Source organism: Zootoca vivipara, chromosome 1, assembly GCF_963506605.1.
Source record: "Zootoca vivipara chromosome 1, rZooViv1.1, whole genome shotgun sequence".
Classification (NCBI taxonomy): Eukaryota; Metazoa; Chordata; class Lepidosauria; order Squamata; family Lacertidae; genus Zootoca; species Zootoca vivipara.
In genome coordinates, this window is record NC_083276.1 from 32,824,301 (window position 1) to 32,847,991 (window position 23,691).

General features: G+C 41.5%; 1 protein-coding gene across 11 annotated transcripts in view; it reads left to right on the forward strand.

The window, feature by feature from the left end:
• The window catches only part of RALGAPA1 (Ral GTPase activating protein catalytic subunit alpha 1), a 135,882-nt gene that overhangs the window by 74,086 nt on the left and 38,105 nt on the right, over positions 1 to 23,691 (forward strand). For all 11 annotated transcript variants that reach the window (XR_009557376.1, XM_035109230.2, XM_035109240.2 and 8 more), the window contains 6 exons: positions 5,396 to 5,506; positions 8,643 to 8,711; positions 9,619 to 9,753; positions 10,727 to 10,910; positions 19,664 to 20,528; positions 22,463 to 22,534. Coding sequence is in view for 10 of the 11 variants with exons in the window: in XM_035109230.2 (XP_034965121.1) it covers positions 5,396 to 5,506; positions 8,643 to 8,711; positions 9,619 to 9,753; positions 10,727 to 10,910; positions 19,664 to 20,528; positions 22,463 to 22,534 (1,436 nt within the window). In the remaining variant the exon portion in view is untranslated. The remainder of the gene's footprint in view (positions 1 to 5,395; positions 5,507 to 8,642; positions 8,712 to 9,618; positions 9,754 to 10,726; positions 10,911 to 19,663; positions 20,529 to 22,462; positions 22,535 to 23,691) is intronic.

The following is a 23,691-nucleotide window of genomic DNA, read 5'->3' on the forward strand; positions in this document are numbered from 1 at the left end:
TTTTCTGTACAGTACTTGGCTCGAGGAATGCTAAGCTATGGAACTTCTTGCTACAGGGAAAACACTTGTGGCAAATAATTTAGCTATTTTCCAAAAATGGATTACGTATCAGTAGAAAGTCACATCAGTACGCTATAAGTAATAAAACTGCTCCTTTCCCCTTATGGGGTACCCAAGAGCCCATATAGAGTCATTTTGTAGGTTCTCTATCATTAGGAGAAAATAACATAGACCAACCAGAGAATATTGGGAAGCAAAACAGCCAGAAAGCCTGATCTTTATTAACTGTTGCAACAGGGTGCTCTCCCACACGCAGGAAAGAGGAGGAGGACCCAGAACAAAGGTGTGCCCGCCCTTACATAGACATTTTAAATTGCCTGCTCTGGAGTCCAAGACCACCCCCAGAAACATCATACTTACATCACAGAAGGGGTGTAGCCCAAGACCACCTCCCAGATACATCATACCTACATTACAGAAAAGGCGATCTACAACAGAAATCTGAGTGCGTTGTTTTTACCCTGTCTGCCAGGTTACCTGTTAATGGTCACTTGACTGGATTATCTAGGAGCCTGGCCATTCTTTTGTAATGATAATACTTAATTCCTGAGCCAGGTCACAGGCTCACCCTGTTCACACCTTAAATGTGCCATTGAGGCAGGATTTGTGAGGACAGAGACAGTTTCCACCCTCCCTTCACCACAGGTGGGCGGGGTTTGCGGCACCAAGTGGGGGCTTACCTGGACAGGTGCCTCCCACCTCCTTAGGTTGGCCTTCAACCCACCCTCGGCCAGGGAGGAGCTTAAGGCCAAAGAAAAGAGGCTGAGCCTTTCAGCCAGGCCTCACATGGTTTCTTCTCTCCAGGAAGATCTGGATTGTGGGGCACAGCATTGCCCATTGGGCAGCGGAGCATGCCTGGTCACACAATGGGGGTCCTAACCTTAACATTCACCCCAAGGTACGCATTTATTGGATGGGCCACTGGGGCATGCATTGGCTGGGCTTGATGCCCATGCTGAGTAATGCCGCAGCAGCGCATGGCCCCCCGAGAGTCTTGATTTTGCACCTGGGGGGAAATGATCTAGTTGAACAAAAAGGCATTGCCTTGTACCCAGCAATGACCAACGGCTGGTCCAATCTCCTCCCCTGCCTGCACTGGAGAGGGGTTTCCAATCCCTCTCGCATCAATTATGTGGTGGAAAAAATCAACAGGGTCATGCGAAATCCCATGCGGCTGATTGGCGGGTTCTCTATCCCACACCCCACCATCAGGGCAGATGCAGCCGGCATATTCAGGGCGGATGGAGTGCACCTGACACCATTTGGTAATGACCTCTGGCTGCACGACTTGCGGCAAGTCCTCAGGGACTAGGTAGACAGCAAGGTTTGATGGCAGAGCATGGGTGAATGTTTCTCAGTTGTGGGACTCTTGGCGACGAGGCCCTTAGGGGCCTCGGGTGGCAGTTTTAGGCCTTGGCAATGTATCCTTTAGTCTATCATCAAGTTGTGTGTGTGTGGGGGGGGTGCATTCATGCTCCCTTCCCATGCGGTGACGCTTGCAGGGCCTGTTAAAGGGCAAAACCAGGAGTCCCCGGCCCTAGAGCAGCGGCATGTAGGTCAAACTCACGGGATGAGGTTAGTGGAAGGGCATGCTGTGTAAGTTTGTGCTTTACAGTCCCCTCCCACTGCACCTCATCAGCCTGCATATCCTCAGCCAGACGGGCTGAGAGGCTTCCCTGCCAAGACATATGCCAAGTTTCCCACTTCTGAGGCTCAGTAAAGTTGTGTCCAATTTGAACCCATACTCTGGTCTCTTGTCTCATTCTTTGGGGGAAAGGGCAGGCGCTACAGACAGAGTTTAGCACGTGTGCCCGCAATGGGGAGGTTTCTGCATTTCCTTCGACCTTGTAGAGAAATATTTGAGGTGACTGAAAGAGTCAGAATGGCTTTAGGACTTTTCCTGTGCATTTTAGACATGTGGTTTATATATTTATATATGGTGTGTGTTTGCTTGTTACATTTATGAACATTTATTATAAATATATAAGACCTGCCAACCTAGCAGTTCGAAACCATGTCAAAATGCAAGTAGATAAATAGGAACCGCTACAGCGGGAAGGTAAACAGCGTTTCCATGTGCTGCTCTGGTTTGCCAGAAGCGGCTTTGTCATGCTGGCCACATGACCTGGAAGCTATACGCCGGCTCCCTCGGCCAATAATGCGAGATGAGCGCGCAACCCCAGAGTCGGTCACGACTGGACCTAATGGTCAGGGGTCCCTTTACCTTTACCTTTAAGACCTAAAAATTCTTATAACAAGTAATTGCCAGCTAATTATGTCATACTACTTGCATCTGCCACTATTTTGTGATTGATGGGCCTTTGTAGTTTTCAACCATCTCAGTTGACCCTGGGGTAGAAAGCTTGAGAAACCCTGTTTTAGGCAGTTCTTGGGTACTTCAAATCTGCCCCCTCTTTTTTCTGAATGAGAATCATTTCCATAAAATAAAATTATTGCTTAACCTGATAATATTTGCCTTGAATAATTCCTGAATATTTTTGTGCAAAGGAGTAGCTATTAAATTCAGAGCATATAAGTAACATAGTAAATGTTGCTACTGTTTGTTACCAGAAAATACATTTGCCTCTTGCATGCAGTTTGAGCTTCCCACAGAATGAAACATCCTTCCCACAAATTGGTGGCATGTAATTGCTGACAATTTGTGTATGTAAGTCTGCTTCCAAGGTCCATATTTGTGGTAAAGGTAAAGATACTCCTGACCGTTAGGTCCAGTCGCAGACAACTCTGGGGTTGCGGCGCTCATCTCACGTTATTGGCCAAGGGAGCCGGCGTACAGCTTCTGGGTCATGTGGCCAGTATGACTGAGCCACTTCTGGCAAACGAGAACAGCGCACGGAAACGCCGTTTACCTTCCCGCCGGAGCGGTACCTATTTATCTACTTGCACTTTGATGTGCTTTCGAACTGCTAGGTTGGCAAGAGCAGGAACCGAGCAACGGAAGCTCACTCCGTTGTGGGGATTCGAACCGCCGACCTTCTGATTGGCAAGCTCTAGGCTCAGTGGTTTAACCCACAGTGCCACCTGCGTCCCTTTTACTATTTGTGGTACTTACCTATAAATCCAACAATAGAACATTTCCAACTACTTCGCTTATTGTCTGTCATGTACAGGGTCTGGCTTTTTTGTAAAGCCTGTTTTCAAAGAACACCTCCAGCTATCTGCATTTGATTTGTTGGAGTGTCTGAATTTTTCTTTGATGTTCATCATAATAAGTTGGAAGCCACCCAAGCCCTCAGGCAGACAGCAGACAATGTGTATTCTGCCTGCTGCATTCTGCTTTACCACTTCCTCAGTATCCCCTGGCAGATCATAAGAGGCTTTGTCGTTAAGACAAGTGCTTCAGCATGGCACTTACGATGCCAGTTATGGTCTTACAACTCAGAAAGAGGTGGAAGTTGCATGGGTGTGTTTTTTTACAGCAAGTTTCCACAGTATTTAATCATCACCCTTTGCTGCCATCTCCAACGTGAAATGTTCACAATACAAAAGCTATAGATTAAAAAAAAAATCCCTGAGTAAAATTCTACCTTAGCTATTTCACAAATTCAGCAGAACCATGGAGGGGGGGGGGACTTAAGGCCATTTCATTCCATGGCAGTGTTTTCACACCACGTGTAACCATAGTTTAGTGCAACAGAAGTGAGCAGGAACTCTCTGTAGTGAGCTTCCCCTTCTTTCACACAGCTGGAATATGTTTAGTTTGGTCAATCATAGCTAGTCATGTCATCTAGGCCCAGAACCACGATTAACCTTAACTATGATTGTTTCAGCTAGCCATAGTTTATGTTAACCCTACTTTTTCAGTCTAGTTGAATAGGACAAATTATAAAAATTCCTTCAGTAGCACCTTAAAGACCAACTAAGTTTATATTTTGGTAAGTTTATATTTTGGTAATAAACTTTTGCTAAGTTTATACCAAAATATAAACTTAGTTGGTCTTTAAGGTGCTACTGAAGGAATTTTTTTATTTTGCTTCGACTCAGACCAACACGGCTACCTACCTGTAACTAGGACAAATTATGGTTAAGCAGAAGCAACAGCTTCTGAACTGCTCCCTGGTGTGCAGGAGTAGGAAAAAGGAGGACGCAGTGCACAAACTGTGGTTTCATATGACATGTGAATGAGGCCATTAATGTCTACACAAGCCCAAGCGTAAGTTCATAGAATCATAGAACCATAGAACTGGAAGGGACAACAAGGTTCATCTAGCCTAACTCCCTGCAATGCAGGAATCTTTCACCAAACATGGGGATTGAACCCACGTTAAGAGACTCATGCTCTACCAACTGAGCTATCCCTCAGGGGTGCTGGCTATGGCCAGCAACAAATCTCATGTTTGCAAAGACATGAAAAAGTGGCCCTGCAGTCATATGCATTAAAAATACACTTTGCGTACCATGCCCGAGAGCTCCTGTGTTTTCCATTATATGGCATATTTACACAATTAAAGAACAAAATATTGTGACCACACTTGTTAATTTTTTAATTTATATCATATTTTACATTTTGCAGATTTTGTATAAAATTCGGCCACATAACATGGTGGTTTGGTGTTTTTTTGGGGGGGGGGGTGGAAATACTAATCTTGACACAGAGATACGTGGGTGGCGCTGTGGTCTAAACCACAGAGCCTAGGGCTTGCTGATCAGAAGGTTGGCGGTTCAAATCCCTGCGACAGGGTGAGCTCCCATTGCTGGGTCCCAGCTCCTGCCCGTCTAGCAGTTCGAAAGCACGTCAAGTGCAAGTAGATAAATAGGTACCGCTCTGGCGGGAAGGTAAACGGCGTTTCCGTGGGCTGCTCTGGTTCGCCAGAATCGTGCACTGCTGTGGTGCACTAGAAGCGGCATGGTCATGCTGGCCACATGACCCAAAAGCTGTACGCCGGCTCCCTTGGCCTATAGAGCGAGATGAGCACCGCAACCCCAGAGTCATCCGCAACTAGACCTAATGGTCAGGAGTACCTTTACCTTTAATCTTGGCACAACACATGCAAATACAACATGTTCATTCAAATAAATCTGTTGTTTTTCAGCACAAACCTCAGACCTTTTGCTGGTTGTTTGCAATCCACAATTGTTGACTGTATTTGGGTTTTTTTTTATTAAGGTTTTTGATCCAAGTAAAGTAATCTGTTTCAGATTTAAAGCTGTGCTGCTTCCTTGACAAAAGTCTGGGGGTTTTTTAATAAAAAAAATGCTTTGAGTGTGTGTAATTCTCCTCCGAATGTGTAACAGTCATGAGATGCTAGTCCATCACATGATGTGTGCTAATACTGAAGTCCATGCATTTATAACTTTTTCTGTTTTTCTACAGTTTCCAAATAAAACGGTTGCACATGTTGCTTGCAATATGCTTAATATGCTGATTCATTATGTACAGAGGCTACAAATGTACCAAGCAGATTCACCATTAAAAATTATTCAGGTAAGTATAAACATGAAGAAAAAATGGAACTTTAGCTTTATAATCCTCGCTTTAGAAATATGAAGTAAAATATTTTTCAAATGGTCAAAGTCAGGTTTTTTTGCCATGCAGATTTTCAGTTGTCCGAAAACACCCAAATGAGGGGTGTTTTGTTTATAATTCTTCATTTGGAGTGTAGGTGATGGTAAATGTGGGGGGAAAGCTAAAGGAATGAAATGAAACAAGATTTAACTTTATTATACAGTGGTACCTCGGGTTACAGGCGTTTCAGGTTACAGACGCTTCAGATTACAGACTACGCTAACCCAGAAATAGTACCTCGGGTTAAGAACTTTGCTTCAGGATGAGAACAGAAATCGCGCGGCAGCGGGAGACCCCATTTGCTAAAGTGGTACCTCAGGTTAAGAACGGTTTCAGGTTAAGAACGGTTTCAGGTTAAGAACGAACCTCTAGAACGAATTAACTTCTTAACCTGCGGTACCGCTGTACAGTATATATTATTGAAATGTAACCTACCTCCACAGACGGTGCCAGTATCCTTCAGAATACCAGTTGGTGGAAACCACAGGAGAGGAGAGACCACAGAACTATATGCAACATGTAATTCTGCCCTAGGGTGCAATGTTGCTGCAGGATAACCAGTAGCACATTGTGTCTTCTTTCTAAAGGCAATTCCACAATCTTGAAGTATCAGACAAGAAGTAACAGATCCTTTCTATCCAGATCTCCTAGAGCAGGCATGTCCAAAGTCCGTTTTGGTGGCCTAATCAGGCAGTTTATTTCCTGGGGTAAACATGAGTTTGACCAAACTGCGGGAGGCGGTGGAAGACAGGAGTGCCTGGCGTGCTATGGTCTATGGGGTCACGAAGGGTCGGACACGACTAAACGACTAAACAACAAACAACAAATGTTATCATCTTGTAAAAGTTGTTCTTATCAGCACCGAAGCTTTGGGAATGAACATGTGAACACCTAAATGGTATATTTGTGTTCAATCTCCCTTTTCATAAGCAGTTTTGTTTGGCTCTTTGGCTTCCTTAAATCACTCTTTCTGTATATTCATCAGCACTTCCTGTATCCTCATTGCCACTTTGAATACTAATAACATAGAGCTCCTTCCAGGAAAACCTAAATAGATGCTAAGCAATATGGCCTCAATCCAATGTCTGTGCCCTACATTATCATATTTAAATCCTGATCAATTTGATGGGGCATGGAATAGTTTTTCTTAACGTAACTGTTGGTGCACACGGAGAATAGCAGGCTCAGCTACTATGCAGCCTGCCAGTGTGGGTGCAGCCAGGATTTACGTTGGGGGTAGGCAGGACACCCACCTGTCACCATCCTCTGTCTGCCTTTAGTCTAGCAGATTTGGAATGAAATGTCTCAACAACAGTTGTTTTAAATTACTCTCTTTTGCCCCCAAGTGCGCAGAAAAATCTGCCAAAATCTTTCTACAATTTCTACTTTTAGTTAAGCATTTTTATTTACTTGATTTGGGGGGGGGGGCTGCTTGATTTAAATATATATATATATATATATATATATATATATATATTTGTAAAGTGCTTTGAGGTTTCTTTGTTTGTTACAATCAAGCAGTGTATAAATTTTATAAATAAATGATAAGAAACACACTGTTACGGCCACCTACTCTAATGGCCTCACATTTTAAATCTCACCCAAAAGAGAAATATGAAGCAGGTGCCATAACAGAATGCAATTTTTTTTTTGAAAAATAAAGTATCTCACTGGTAGAAACAGATAAATATGTTTGGGCACAATAACATGCATGAGAAAGGAATATTTCAATATATTTCAGTGAAGTGCAACGGATTTTGCTCCAAGCAATTGAAGGCAATAAAATAAAGCAAACACCAATTCTAAGTGCATGCTAAAATCAAGGGAACTGACTTCTGAGCAAATGTGGTTAAAGATCAATTCTGCCAGTACTGATAGCAGCAACTATTAAAGGCTTCGATTCTGGAATTACTCAGGCTCTTAAGCAGCTTCACAACTGCAGCCTAAGACTTCAAAGAGCTTAACAAATGACTAGCTAAGTGATGGTGGAGTGGGAACACTCTGAATTGGAACAAACACTGTTGCCTTGTCTGTACTAATGTAATAAGTATAACAGCTGAAAAATAACAATTTGCATTGATTAATTTACTTGCAAGGACAGCCATCATAAATCCCTACACAATAGACATTTTCTATACCCCAGTAAACTAAAATGAAAAGTGGGAATAGACCGATGTGTAAAATTATGGGTAGTATAATGAAGGTGAAACTTTCTCATCTTGATACTGGATCCCAGGGTCATCCAGTGAAGCTGTATTCTGGGGGGTTCAGGATAGACAAAAGGAAGTACACAGTGCAAGTGGAAGTCACTTCCACAAAATGTATTGATGGCCAGCAACTGTTAGACAAATTCAGGGATGCCATGACTTATCAGTGGTTACTAGTCATGGCAGGTGTGTTCTACCTCCATTTTGGTCAAGGCCTTATGTCTCTGCAGACCAACTGGTTGGCCAGTGTAGGAAACAGATAACTGGACTATATCAGTAGGCTTTGAGTTTGAACCATCAGGGTTCTCACATTCTTCTGTTCTTAATGTGGAAATGTATTTAAATATAGTGACCCGATATAGTGATCAAAAGGCAAATGACTTCATAGGAGGATTTAAACATCTTGAAGTAAACTGTTATTTTGATAGATTTAATATGTTTTGGTATGTATTCATTGTATGTATATCATTATTTCTTTGCTACACTACTCTGAAGAGTAATGGGACATTCTCATGACACTTGGAACCAAAGTGTTGGTTGCAGGGGACGGGGTTAGTTCTGTTTCAATTAGTTTGTCTGTCTGTTTATTATAGTGGTTCTGGGTATGTTTGTTTGTGGAGGGAAGTATAACAGTGTAATGCAATTGTATCAGTTTATTTTATTCAGTACATAACTTCCTCTGCTTATGTATGTACCGGTATTCTTGAAAACCTAAGAAAAAGTTTTAAAATACAAAGACTTAAAAAAAACTACCAAAAACTGTTTATGCCTGCCAATGGATTAAAGGGTTTATTTAAAGTCTAAAAATGATAGAAATGTTACAGCAAATATTTATGTATTTCCCATAGATCCTGATAGCAACCATCACTCATCTCTTGCCCAGTACAGAAGCTTCTTCTTATGAACAGGACAAGAGGGTATGAATTATGTCATCTTTCTTAAGTATATCGCTGGTCCCAGCCATTTGTTTTCTTTACAATAGAAAGTGGATTGTATCCAGGGTTTTCAAGGGCTGTAGTTGAGAGAATGGAGTGGGATGGCCTATTGCTGGAGTTTTCTGCTCATGTATAGTGTGGATACCATCCAATAGTTATAAAGACTCATTGAAGTGACTGGTTCCTGCAAGAAACTATAACCTTTTTTTTTAGTGTTCAAAACATATACAGACTGCCACATAATGTATCTGTGTTTCTTCTTTGTCTAGCAAAGTATTAGGTAGCCTTCCATTCAAAGTTAAAAGTGTTGTGCTGAACTCTCCTAATGACACTCAAATAGATGACGTTTTAGTGTGTTCATGCCATGTACGTTTGGCGTATATGCCCCCCCCCCAAAACAGTTGGACATAATATACAAAGTACTGTGCTACTATTGAGCTAGATTAATGCTGAGACTAAGAAAGGAAGGAGGAAAACAGAGAGTAAGCGGATTCCTCTTTATCATAGCTGCCAAGTTCCGGTCTGAGAAATAAGGGACTGGACCAGAAGTGGCAGACCGGAAGTAGCGCTGCTGCCTTTTTGGAACTGGGCGGAGCATGCTCAGAAGCTACTTTTGATGCTGCTCTGCCCTGTTCCAAAATGGCCACCGCACCAGAAGTCACGCTGCAGCCATTTTGGAACTGGGCAAAGCAGCATCAAAAGTAGCTTCTGAGCATGCTCCGCCCAGTTCCAAAATGGCCGCCGCGTCAGAATAAACCGGGGAAAAACAAAAAAATCCGTTTTTCCGGCTGGGGACAGCTGGAAAAACGGGGGTTTCCCGGGGAATACGGGAGACTTGGCAGCTATGCTCTTTATGGTTAGCTGTAATTTAGAAATCCTTCTGTTGCAGCTGGTGGTCTCTCTACTTCTCTGTCTGTTGGACTGGATAATGGCATTGCCTTTAAAGACACTGTTGCAACCTGTTCACACTTCAGGATCTGAAAATGATAAAATGGAAAAATCTGTTCTCAATTGCATATATAAGGTACCTGCTGCTGCTCTCCCCCCCCCCCTTTCCCCTGCTTTGATTTATGGTGTAGGTGTGTTACTATTTATTTAATCTTTAAAGTTTTTACTAACAACGTAAGAAGAATAAAAGGGTTGGAAGAAGCAAGCAAAACAGATTAACAATACCAAACAGATATGCAGCTTCAGAAGACTGTCACATAAAAAGACAATCCTTCCAAGAACCAACCTCCTAGCCATGAAAGGGTTTGAATATGAAAAAGAGCACTTCAGATAAACAGTAAAATTTCCCTCAGTGGTCATAATCAGATGACCATTCCGTATGTAACTGCATACTGCAGCCTTGTTCCTCTCTTCATACAAACCAGGGGGAAGTCTGAACTGGGAAACTATGGTTAATGGCTCCCTAACAAACCATGGTTTATTGTTGACTTCATATCCTTGTTTGTTTAGAAGCTGTTGAATATAGTATCCCACTTTGGAATTAATGGGAGATGGTTTGTTCACTTACTTAATGGGAGATGGTTTGTTCACTTACTTGCACAAAGGGAGGAGAGAAGTGGCTGCATGTGGGCTTCATATCTCTGTTTATGAAGAGCATTTTGAAAATCTAAGCACATGCAATTGGGGTAGAATAATTGTCAGTACCTATAGTACATATCACAATAGTGAAATGTCTTTTTAAAGTGTGTATTTTAAATTACATCTAATGGCAGACCTGTGAAACATCATAGTAAAAACAGAAATTTGGAGCATTTAAAAAGACCTCCATGGTCCTATCAGGGTATTTAATTTGGCTTCCTAAGAATATTATAGGTTTGTTATGGCCTTTCCTCCCATTCAGATGAAACTGATGACAGCTTTCCATGTTTGTTTTTGTACTTCCAGCAAAGCATCTCACACTAACTACTGTGTCCAATCTGTTTATTTTTATTTCTTTTGTTTGTTTGATTTCTTGATACTTTTATGTTAAACTTCATTTTTATTCTTAGGTCCTCCATGGGTGTGTTTATGGATCTCAGTGCTTCAGCAACCCCAAATATTTTCCTGTGAGCCTATCTGATTTGGCATCTTCTGATTATGATCCTTTTATGCATTTGGAAAGTTTGAAGGAGCCAGAGCCATTACATTCTCCAGATTCAGAACGGTCTTCAAAACTCCAGCCAGTCACAGAAGGTCTGTTAGCCTTGATGAACACCTCCCTTTGACCAATTAATGTAGATTTCCAATACTAAAGTGTCTGAAGTGTGGATTTTATATTACATCTAATGTCATTATAATCTCTAGATAGTGCTAAATCAATGTGGAATAAATAAGTGTAATTTTGAGCAATTGCAACTCTGTTTACTAAAATACGTACATAAAAATCCATTTAATAATGGGTCCTTTTGCCCTCTGTGCAACATTGCAAACAACTAGCATTATGTATATATTTTTTTGTTTTAGAGGAATTATCTTAATCTTTCCCAAACAACCAGATACAGAATAGTTGAGTTACGATAAGAGCAATTTAATATAAAGTTGACATTTTGTTTTATATTCGTAAAGAAATGTTTTTTTGTGAACCTTCATTGTTTCCTGAAGAGCTTTCCATGTTAGGAGTATTTTTTTTCCTCAGTAAACATAGCACCTTGAAATAAAGGTTGCAAGAAGTTTTAAGCTGATTTTTTTTTCTTTTAGCAAATATCAAATGGTCCTGGCGGACAGAAATTTGGAAAAGATAGGCTTTAATACTGATACCAAATATTCTGTGTAGTGTCATTCTCCTCCTGTATTAAGCTGTTCCCTTTAGGCTTCCTTAGTGGCATTAAGGACTAGATAAATGCAGAACCTTTTTGTAGCAGCTGTGTGCTAACAGCAGGTGATTTTGTGGTCTGTAGTGACTCCGTGCTGTTTTTTTTATGTGGAGAAAATGGCTAATCATTGTGCCCTTGTCTAAGGCATGCTTCATCATCTTCAAGTACTTTTTTGGCCAAAGAATTCTGAACACAGAGCTGTCCTCTAATAAGCTCAGTATTGGATTGAACAAATCTGATTTGAGAACTATTGGCAGGAGGAGCGGTAATTATTAAATTTACTGAAGAATGAAGCAAGGTACTGTAGTTGGCTTTTTGTCAAATGGCTGTGGTCTTATTAGCAAAGAGTAATCATCTGCAGGGTCAGAATGAAAGAAACATCGAAGGATTCATTCTGCCCTAATTACAGTTTCACCTATACATATTATGCAAAGCTAATATTTAAAGTATTTGCCAAAATTAACTTCCCCTACATGTTCCATTGCAAGTGTAGAGAATTGCAGTAGCTTTTTGTGCCTTTCTGCTTTTGTATACTATAATAATGTGTAATTATGGGTTTGCAGCAAATGCTGTGTGATTTGTTTAATCTGGCAATTTGAAAAGACAACCTTGAATAGCTCCCCCTCCCACTCTTTAAATGAATGTCTCATGCACAAAACCTTAGCATTGCTATCCTTCATTTGTACATTTCCCCACAGGACTAATGCTTCTGGTTTCTTGTTAAAGTCCTAAATTTATGTATGTGGTGTTGTTTTATATAAGGTAGTCTAACTTTTTCCATTTAAAATAATTTTCAAGGAAATTGGGTCAGATTAATGAGCTACTGTTCCATGGATTTCTGTTCCATGGATTTTAGTGCTGGTTTAGCAGTATTAAATATTAAGGATGATATCCAACATTACTCATGCTCAGAGCGCACCCATTGAAATCAATAGACTTCTTACACAAGTCCATTGATTTCAATAGGTCTCGTCTGAGTATGTCTCATATTAGATATCACCTAAGTATTTTTCACTATTCCCCATCAATCTGTAGTTCCTGAAACTCTTAAGAGTGATTGAGAAAAGAAAGCTTTAAGTACTCAGGGCTAAAATCATGTCAGAAAGCAAGACCCAACCCTAGATGTTTGGAGGCTCACAATGGAGCCCTGGCTCTTTGTTTTCCCCTCTTTCTGGTCAGCCCTTCTCCCCCCACCCTTATTTTTACCGTAGCTGCCTGGTGTGACTGACCATTTACTGGGTCCATCAGGGCATCAATTGTTGCAATTGCTGGACAACAGAAATGTATGATTCTGAAACACATCCTGGATATGTGGCAATAGTGGCTAGGTACAGGGCTTTGAACCAGTTCAACACCCCAGATGTCCAATATATGTCTTGTTGACTCTATGATAGCTCAGTCCCAAGACATCCCAGTTGATGCAAGCCCACTGGGATTTCCAACATTCAGTAATAGAAGAAGATGTCATGAAAGAGAGAGATCCAGTCTCATTTCTCTTTTCAATATAGCACTTCCTTGCCTGTAGGAGACTGAGCTTTGGTACGGATTTCAGGCATATGGAAAGGTAGTTTGCTGCATTTCCAATAAACTGAGGTACATTATAGGATACTAAAGCTGAAGAATCCAAGGCAGTAGGCATCCTAGTTTGGATTTGTCATCACCTCCCTGTGTCTGTCTACTTTCCTTGATGCTTGGATCATAGCTGTCAACTTCTCCCCTTTCTTAAGGGAAATTCCCTTATGCTGAATAGGCTTCCTCATGAGAAAAGGGAAAACTTGACAGCTATGGCTTGGATGCTTGTACTGTATCTGCTTTATCTTATGCAGAAAGTGTTCCAGGACAAAAGCTCTTGTAATGCAGAGTGCTTTGAGAGGCACTACTCTGAAATTTCAGCTACCCTGTTTTTCTACAAAACGGGCAAGTGGACATGGTGACAAATAGAAGGAAGAGCTTTAGTAGGTGTACTAAGTGAAGCATACTGTTGCTTCTTCCAGATGAGTATGCCTTGAAACCCAAGAATAACTGTTAAGAACTCATTGAAACCCAGTAACAGGTATATTGAATCCCATGGTGCGATAGACATGTGAAACTCTAGGAGTTAATATCAGCGAAAAGGATGGAACAGCAGCAGCAGAGCTGGTCCCACCATGAAACGTGCTGCCTCAAGCAGTAAATTTCAGCCACCCTTGAAAGGATAGCAGATTGTCAGTTACTAAACTGGCAAGTACATTTCATTTGAATTGTCCTCCAGCTTCAGAGATGCACAAGTCTTCTTTAACAGAAAGGCTTGTGCACATCTGCTTTTGAGCCCTTGCTACCTTTTAACTACGTGAATAAGAACATACGTACTTTGCATCTGCCTGTCATTCTACCTGATAGTAAATCAAATCATACTACTCATGATACATGCATGGCAGAAGATTCATTAAGCAGTTTGAGTCTGCTGGTGGTTAATGGCAAAAATGTAACAGGTGTCTACTCAGAAGAGGCACAGCAATCCAAACCCCTGATTGGTGTGGGTTAGATAAGGTGGAGGTATCAGTCCACCCAACCCTGTCCAGATCTGCCAGCCTCCGTTGGAAGGGACGGGGTGTGGCGGACTTCACTGCTATTGAGGAAACCCCACCTGTGCAGAGTGCTCCAGTGCGCCCAAATAAACAGCAAGCAGGAGCCACTTTGGAGGGGTTGTTGTGCTGCTTGTTGTGCTGCTGTCATGCTTTCTGGATAGCACAAATAGATGCAGGGAGCTGCTCCATTAAGTCTCTAAACTTGATGGGCCTTATCCCCAAGTAAATGGGCATAGAACTGAATTCTAAGTGTAGGGCTATGCTGTTTTTACCCTCCTGTTTTCTTTTACTGGGTGCCTTTCAGTGTTGCTTTCTGTAATTTTTTGCGTGTTTCTGCTGTGTATGTTGGGATTGTCTTTTTTTTGAGTGTGCTCGGTTATTTTTAATGTTACATAAAATGTAATATTTTATAACTTTAAATTATAAAAATTATAAAAAATTAAATAGCCAGCACTGAGGAAGACTCCTGGCACCTTTATTTTCATCATATATTAATGGGCTTTAAGCACTTTTAAAATCCAAAAGTTATAGAAACTTATTATAACTGATGCCAGTCATACATAGGAGTAAATGGTATGAATAGCACTATGCCAGTGCAGATGTAGTGAGAAGACAGTGAGCAATTAAGCAGTGTGGGGAAAAGAGGGTTGGGTGACTGAGCTGCCTCTCAGTGTCACTGTCAACCAGAGTCTCGGAGATAGTTACTCCCTGGTTTTTAACATTTAGCCCTTAACAGTGTTTGCTGTACCCCAGGTAGTGTGGTTGCTGACCTTGAGCCAGACATCTTGGAGAGTGAAGTCAAATGGGCCTTAGAAAGGACTGCTAATAACAAGGCCAGTGGAAGTGATGATATTCCAGCTGAACTATTTAAAATTTTAAAAGATGATGCTGTTAAGGTGCTACACCCAATATGCCAGCAAGTTTGGAAAACTCAGCAATGGGCAGAGGATTGGAGAAGATCGGTCTACATCCCAATTCCAAAGAAGGGCAGTGCCAAAGAATGCTCCAACTACCGCACAATTGCGCTCATTTCACACGCTAGCAAGGTTATGCTTAAAATTCTACAAGGCAGGCTTAGGCAGTATGTGGACCGAGAACTCCCCGAAGTGCAAGCTGGATTTCGAATGCGCAGAGGAACCAGAGACCAAATAGCAAACATGCGCTGGATTATGGAGAAAGCTAGAGAGTTCCAGAAAAACATCTACTTCTGCTTCATTGACTATGCAAAAGCCTTTGACTGTGTCGACCACAGCAAACTATGGCAAGTTCTTAAAGAAATGGGAGTGCCAGATCACCTCATCTGTCTCCTGAGAAATCTCTATATGGGACAAGAAGCTACAGTTAGAACTGGATATGGAACAACTGATTGGTTCAAAATTGGGAAAGGAGTATGACAAGGTTGTATATTGTCTCCCTGCTTATTTAACTTATATGCAGAATTCATCATGCGAAAGGCTGGACTAGCTGAATCCCAAGGCGGAATTAAGATTGCCGGAAGAAATATCAACAACCTCAGATATGCAGATGACACAACCTTGATGGCAGAAAGTGAGGAGGAATTAAAGAACCTTTTAATGAGGGTGAAAGAGGAGAGCGCAAAATATGGTCTGAAGCTCAACATCAAAAAAACCAAGATCATGGCCACTGGTCCCATCACCTCCTGGCAAATAGAAGGGGAAGAAATGGAGGCAGTGAGAGATTTTACTTTCTTGGGCTCCTTGATCACTGCAGATGGTGACAGCAGTCACGAAATTAAAAGACACCTGCTTCTTGGGAGAAAAGCAATGACAAACCTAGACAGCATCTTAAAAAGCAGAGACATCACCTTGCCTACAAAGGTCCGTATAGTTAAAGCTATGGTTTTCCCAGTAGTGATGTATGGAAGTGAGAGCTGGACCATAAAGAAGGCTGATCGCCGAAGAATTGATGCTTTTGAAATTATGGTGCTGGAGGAGACTCTTGAGAGTCCCATGGACTGCAAGAAGATCAAACCTTTCCATTCTGAAGGAAATCAGCCCTGAGTGCTCACTGGAAGGACAGATCGTGAAGCTGAGGCTCCAATACTTTGGCCACCTCATGAGAAGAGAAGACTCCCTGGAAAAGAACCTGATGCTGGGAAAGATTGAGGGCACTAGGAGAAGGGGACGACAGAGGACGAGATGGTTGGAATGTGTTCTCGAAGCTACGAACATGAGTTTGACCAAACTTCGGGATGCAGTGCAAGACAGGAGTGCCTGGCGTGCTATGGTCCATGAGGTCACGAAGAGTCGGAAACGACTAAACAACAACAAACAACAAAGTGTTTGCTGTCTCTCTGAGCTGCACTTTTTTAAAAAATCAGTGGGTGACATCTGAAGAACAGAGATCTCCAGGAACCACCCCAAGTACATAGTTTCCATTGATTGAAACCAGTGCTTAAAATGGAAAAGAAAAGAATCATAGAATTGGCTTGACAATTGTGCCTTTCTGTCATCCAAGTGAGGTTTTGGTCTTACCACCTTATAATAGTTTGACCTCAGGATATATATATGGACAGAGATGAGTCTCCTGAGGAAGGGATGGAGATAGCAACTTGCTTAATCAAATTCTGAATAACCTTGTATACTCAATTGAAAAGTAAAATTGAAAAGTAAAAATCAGATGGACTCATGAAGCTGTCATGCATTGACAATATGCACAAACTGCACAAATAAAGCAAGAAACCTTGTTGCAATTTGCCACCCATAGTTTTTGGAAATTATCATTGGAGAAAATCAACAAGATCAGGGGTCCCCAGACTTACCGCGCTTCGGGCCGGAGCCCGAAGCGCCGATTCCGCAGCGGGGCGGGGGAGCACGCAGGAGCGTGTGCCCATGCGCCTCTGCACACACTATTTCCGGCGCACTTCCGGGTCGCCGGAGCACCAGAAATTGCTTGTGCGCATGCGCACAGGCCCCCTCCAACTGGGAAGTGAACCGGAAATGATGCTTGCGCATATGCACAAGCTATTTCCGGTGCTCCAGCGACCCAGAAGTGTGCCGACGCGCTGTGCTGCGCTGCTAAGAGCAGGCGGCGGGGGGCGCCATGGGCCGGATAAATCAGTCCATCGGGCTGTATCTGGCCCACTGGCCATAATCTGGGGACCTCTGAACAAGAGGTCTGCTATTAGAATGTACATAAAAATGGAAGTATGGGCAGTGCTTTTCAAGGCACCATGCATTTGGATTCAAGGGTTCAAACAGCTGTTTGTGAAACCTAGAAGTGTACCATTAGTATAATCTCTGTGTTACAGTTAATTGTTAAATTCAAATATCTTACATCGGAGTAAGCAACATGGAGCGCTCCAGCTGTTTTTTACTACAACTCCCATCAACCTCAGCCAGGGATGATGGGAGTTGTAGTCCATAGATTCTGGAGAGTATCAAATTGGTTACTCCTGCTTAAATGTTTGACAAAGTTTTAAATTAAAATTTCCAAAAAGTGGGAATTGCTTGGCATAACCTTATCTGAATCCATAGGAGCACATGCATGCAGTGTCCCTTCAGCAATATTAAAATCCTGTGAATCAGCTGTTTGTCAGGGACAAGAGCTGAATCCAGGTCCCACTCCTCCTCCTGAACTCTCTGCACAAAGCCTCAGCTGTTTTATTTGTGTGCAGAATCTTTTCGGAATGATTCCCCAACTCTCTGAAAGCGATTTGCAGGAATGCTGGGGGCTACCGTAAGGAAAAGAAGCATTCTTTGGTACAGCTCCAGCTGAGAGCCTCCTTCCCTCTAGCTAACAACTATCATTACTGAGGCCATCGGAGGGAAAGGATGAAGAAGCCCCTCTGTTGTTCTTAGATAATTCTCCATGGCCTCTTGGATTACTGTGTGTTGTGTAGATGGGAAGGGCTCTGGATAACAGAAAGTCAGTTAGTCTAAACACTGGCTAAGAAAGTGCTGTTGAAATTCCAAAATGTTTCCATCCATTAGAATAAAGTTACATAGACTGAGACATCAGAATATTCCTGGAGGGAGGTGGAGCCAGGGTAGGGTGACCTAGGTGCCAAAAACAATATTGGTATGTAGGCATGGCAGAATGGTTCACAGGTAGATGGGTAAAAGGAAGGTCACTGGGGGTCTTTACTAGAAGCATTGCCTGGTGGGTTGTTCTGTAAATTATATGGAAGCATAATGTCCCTGCTTTTGTGTATAAAGTGAATTATCCTGCTATGTCAAGGCAGCCCTGTTTAGGGAAGCTTTTAATGTTTGATGGATTTCTGTATTTTAGAATTTCTGTTTTTTTGGAAGCCGCCCAGAGTGGCTGGGGGAACCCGGCCAGATGGGCGGGGTATAAATAATAAATTATTATTATTATTATTATTATTATTATTATTATTATTATTATTATTATTATGTATAGGAAACTAATTCTCTTTTCTCTATCTCTTTGGGAGGGCTTTGCCCTGAAGGGCAACATATAAAGTCATTAAACAATAAAATAATAGAATTTGGTCTCTGTATAAATAACATTGTTTTCATCACATCAGTAGTTTAATAATCATTTAGATGCATTTTTTATGGTCATCTAAATAGGCATTGTATGGAACCTTTGGGAAATGGTCTGGTGCCATTAAAAGTCTTCTGCAAGTGGATGGTACCAGCAGAGTGATATTCTGAAGCGTTAGGAGCGTTGCAGGAAAACATGTCTTGTGGCACCTTAAAGATCGCTCAATTTATTACGGCATAAGACTTCATGGGAAAGAGTCCATTTCATCAGATATTTGAAATGTTATCCTGAGTTGCTGGTGGTGCAAGTGTGGGCACGGTAAAAGCAAAAGCAGGCATCAGTGCAAGGCATCAAGCCTATCAGGTGCACCTGCACTGCCCCAACTTCACTGCCCCTCTGCCCCACCCCTGTCCTGGTATGTGGCAGTGGTGCTGCTGCCAGGAGGCTGCCGCTTTACCACACCACCCATTCCTAAGCCAGAAGGAAAGGAAATGTAGAGAGAACAGACGGTGATAATTACGCTACATGTATTAACCGTGACCATTCCCAAAGTTGTGTTGTCATAACACAAACATCCTGGCAATTGAAATTGGCTCGGGTGAGAGACCAGCTGCCATTTGGCGCTTCATTTCCTCGAACTGTTTCTATTCCAACCAACCATTATAAGAACAGCTATGTAACTTTAAGAATTGGGGCGTGGATTTTCTCTCTCTCTCCATTCCATTCTCTTTTTGTGCTGTGCATTTTCAGTTGTAATCCTTGAGCAGGGACTGAGTATGGTATTTAGTAAAGTTTAGGCACTTCTGAAATGATAAATAATAACAGCATCATTGACATAACACTGCCTGTTTTGCATTTATTGTTTGCCACAGAAATCCTAAGACTGGATCATCGAAGTGTTTCTTTTCTTCTTTGTTCCTGTTGCTTGAGAGTGCACATGATCCCAAGGGGAATGTGTTTTTCACTGTGATTGTTCTCTGGTTTCACGCAGGTCATCTCAGAACTCCTCGGACTGAAATGTTTCCTTTTCTGCATAACCAGCATTTTTTTTAAAAAAAAATCTATATAACTTAATCTATTGCCCTTTGTTTTTCAGTAAAATCTCATATGCAACAAGGACTGATCTCTGTGGCAGCTCGCACTGTGATCACTCATTTGGTAAACCATTTAGGCCATTATCCCATGAGTGGAGGACCTGCTATGCTCACGAGTCAAGTGTGTGAAAACAACGACAATCCTTACAGTGAAAGCCTTGAACTTTCTCCTGAGCTCTTTGAGAATCCCAACCTGCAGTTCTTTGTGTTAAACAGAACAACTTTAGTTTCCTGTATACAAATCCGAGCAGAAGAAAACATGCCTGGAGGCGGTTTGTCTGCTGGGCTTGCATCAGCTAATTCAAATGTTAGAATTATAGTGCGTGATCTCTCTGGCAAATATTCCTGGGATTCTGCCATTCTGTATGGACCTCCACCTCTTTGTGGTTTATCTGAACCAACTTCTTTTGTCCTCTCACTACCCCATCAAGAGAATCCAGAAGATGTGTCAGAACCTACTGTGTATGTAGAAGAAGTATGCGTAAAGGATGGAATTGCACTCCAGGTAAAAAAAAGATGTAGAGAGACTGTACCAACATGGGACACAATTAGGGACGAAGAGGATGTCCTTGATGAGCTCTTGCAATATGTAGGAATCACTAGCCCGGAGTGCTTACAGAGGACAGGTGTATCGCTCAATGTTCCTGCCCTTCAACCTCTGTGTGTTTCAGAGAAGCAGGAACATGATGTAATTAATGCAATCCTTAAGCAACATACGGAAGAGAGAGATTTTGTTGAAAAGCACTTCAATGACTTAAATATGAAGGCTATGGAGCAGGATGAGCCAACTCCACAGAAGCCCTCTTCATCATTTTACTATTGCAGATTGCTTCTTAGTATTCTGGGAATGAATTCTTGGGATAAAAGGTAAAAAGATAACATTATTCACTGTTAAAGACTAGTTACTCATTCGTTTGTACTGTTCAGAACTGAAGTTGACGTTATAAGAGAAACGTGGTGGCTGCTGAAAAGAGCAGCAGCACATTTGTTCTCCTCAACTAATACAGAGCATCACTTCCCTGACCCCACCGACTTTTCCCATGCTAATGAGCAAGGGTAGCGTAAATCAAAGACGGCATGTTTTGTATTATGAGAGGTTACCTTGGGGCGGGGGCTGCTGGGCGGAGAAGGAGAAGGAGATACAGGGCTGCCTTTTTTTGAAGTACTGTAGCCTCATAATGTCTTAAGAAGAAAACAGAAATGCGTTGCAGGATGAGACCAAAGTCCTATCTATTCTGGCATCTTGTTTCACACAGTGGTCAACCGATCTGGGCATGAGGACCTTCTGCTGCTGCTATTCTCCAGCAACTGCTGCCTCTGATTCTGGACGGAGCATAATGGCCGTCATGCCTAGTAGCCACTGATAGCATTTTCCTCCATTAATTTATTTAATCTCCTTTTAAAGGTATCTTAAGTTGTGACCATCACCACAGTTGTCGCATTAAAATTTAACTGTGTTTTGTCTTGTTAAAGGGCAGCTTATAATTGCTTTTAGTGATATTAAATGTTCTGACAATGCTTAATTTAGTTAAGTGTTCTGATAAACTTGCAACAGACTGGCAGAAAATCATTTTCATGCCTCCCTATAGACAGCAGAGGAAGGAAGATCATTTTGCTTTTTGTGTTGCACTGATTCCCCCCTCACAGAGTTTGGTTAGGATTTATATAGAGGACTGCCTTCTTTGTTCTTAGTCTGAACTCCTATATGGCACCTTTAACATATTTTATTCTTAGTCAAGACTGATCGTATTTCAAAGTTTGGGTCAGCAGTTTGTTTTTATGGTCATTATTTTTAAGGAGGGGTTATGTGTTAGCTTCTGGAACAATATGTAAAATCATGGCATAAGAAAATTTTGCAGACTGTTCCTTGAATGCAGAAATCACACAGCAGACAAAAAACAGCCATTTCTTCTGTTTGATTTATAGTTATCTTGACTATGAATCAAGAGCTAATAAACATTTTAAAGCATTTTTTCCATTTACAATTATGTACTTTTGCATAGGTTCCAAAATGAAAGAGTTTTACTACAGTTAGCAGATACTTAATTAAACCATCTATTAAACCATCTATTGTGGACAATATTTCCCTGGGGGATCAGTGTATGAACAAAAATCTAGAAATCTCAATTTAAAAACATACTGTTTTTTATGAGAGAGTGAGCTAAAATTTCTGCAGCAGATCCACCGCTTTCTTTTCCTTTTCCTTGACATGTTATTTTTGTCAAAGCAGACTATTCTCTTTTGTTGGCACTGTTCTTAGGAGTCCTCCGCTCACAGGTTTTATGAGCAGTGCCAGAAGTACAAATAGTAAGTGGAAGATAGCTATTTTACAGTAACATCATTAGGCTTTTAAAATTCTATAGCTAATCTGGGGGAACCTCTCGGCTTTGCTTACTCTGTTATATTGCAGCCTACAGTTCAGTGTTTTTTGTTGTGTTTTTTGGCTGGCATGGAAGTACCTTTTTATCACTAAGCAGTTATCGCCTGGCCTACTAAAGAGCAGGTTTTATGTGCTCCAAAGGGAGTCCTGTTCAGCCCTCCAGATTAAATGGGAAGAAGGGGAATGAAGTGGGGATTATGTTCAAGTCACTAACAAGGATGCAGAAGACCACCTGGGATAAAAAAATAACTATATGTATATATTATTTTTAAAAGATCTATTCATCTTTGATATGGAAAATGTCTTACAAAAGGCAAGAAAACCATAGGAGATTGCATGAATGGAATTGAAAATGCCTTGTGCTGTCCTATATCTGTCATTGCACAGGCAATGAAAACATTTGTTATATTTCCTTATCTAGGAGAAGCTTTCATCTTCTGAAAAAAAATGAAAAGCTGCTTCGAGAACTTAGAAATTTGGATTCAAGACAATGGCAAGTTACCTGCTATGAACTCTTTTTAATCTGTGTTAAATCATCTCATTGTTGAAAATGCTTTTGTAGTTTCAAGAAATGTGTTTCAAGAAATGGTGTTTGTGATCAGGGTGCGAAGTCTATCAATTTCCATTTAAATCAGGATTTACTGTTAAACAATTGTCTTTAGGATTGAGGTGCCAATGCCTCTAGCACTGTAGTTAATTTTAATTCAATTCAGTTTATTGGTGGTCTAAGCCATATAGCTGTAAAAAGAGTTAAAAGTAGTTAATTTCTTAGCTGTGGAATAAAGTCATTGCTTAAGTCATCATTGCTCTAAAGGGAATGGAGCTGACTGCAGGTGAAGTATTCCAAGAAGCGATGGAAGAACTATTTCCCTCAGGACTGAATAATTCCTTTGGAGAGCAGTTGCTCAAATTAAGGAGTACTAAAGGTTTTTATTTTATTTTAAGAGTCTACTTTTATTGAACAATTTACCAATAAACAAAACAGGTAGCATTTCAGCATATTGGCTACTCATATCTTCAATGATAATTACTATGCATGGGGAATTGCTTTTGAAATCTGTGTGTTCATATCTGCCAACTAGATTCCTCAAACTCGGCCCTCCAGATGTTTTGAGACTACAATTCCCATCATTCCTGACCACTGGTCCTGCTAGCTAGGGATAATGGGAGTTGTAGGCCAAAAACATCTGGAAGGCCGAGTTTGAGGAAACCTGGGTAAGAGTAAATTCAGAGAGTTCTTAACTTTCTCAGCATTTTCCTTACACCTCTGTTACCCTCTAATTTGTCTATTGCAACTGCATATGAACCATTATTCTGAGACATGAACTTAAGTACCGTATTTTTCCGTGTATAAGACGCCCACATGTACGGGTATAAGATGACCCCTATTTTTTTAACTCAAAATTTAGAAATTAAGTTGTTTAGCTTGGGGGGGGGGAGGTCACTTCCACCAATCACTCACCCACCTGCCCACCACTGCCAATTATTGCCACAACCACTGCTGATCTCACACCTCGCCACAGCCGCCAATCGCCTACCCATTTGCCACAGCCAATCATCAGCAGGCCTTGCTGCAGCCACCAATCACCCGTCCAATCGCCGCTGCTAATCTCCTGCTTGCTGCTGCCATTAATCACACATCCCCCTTCT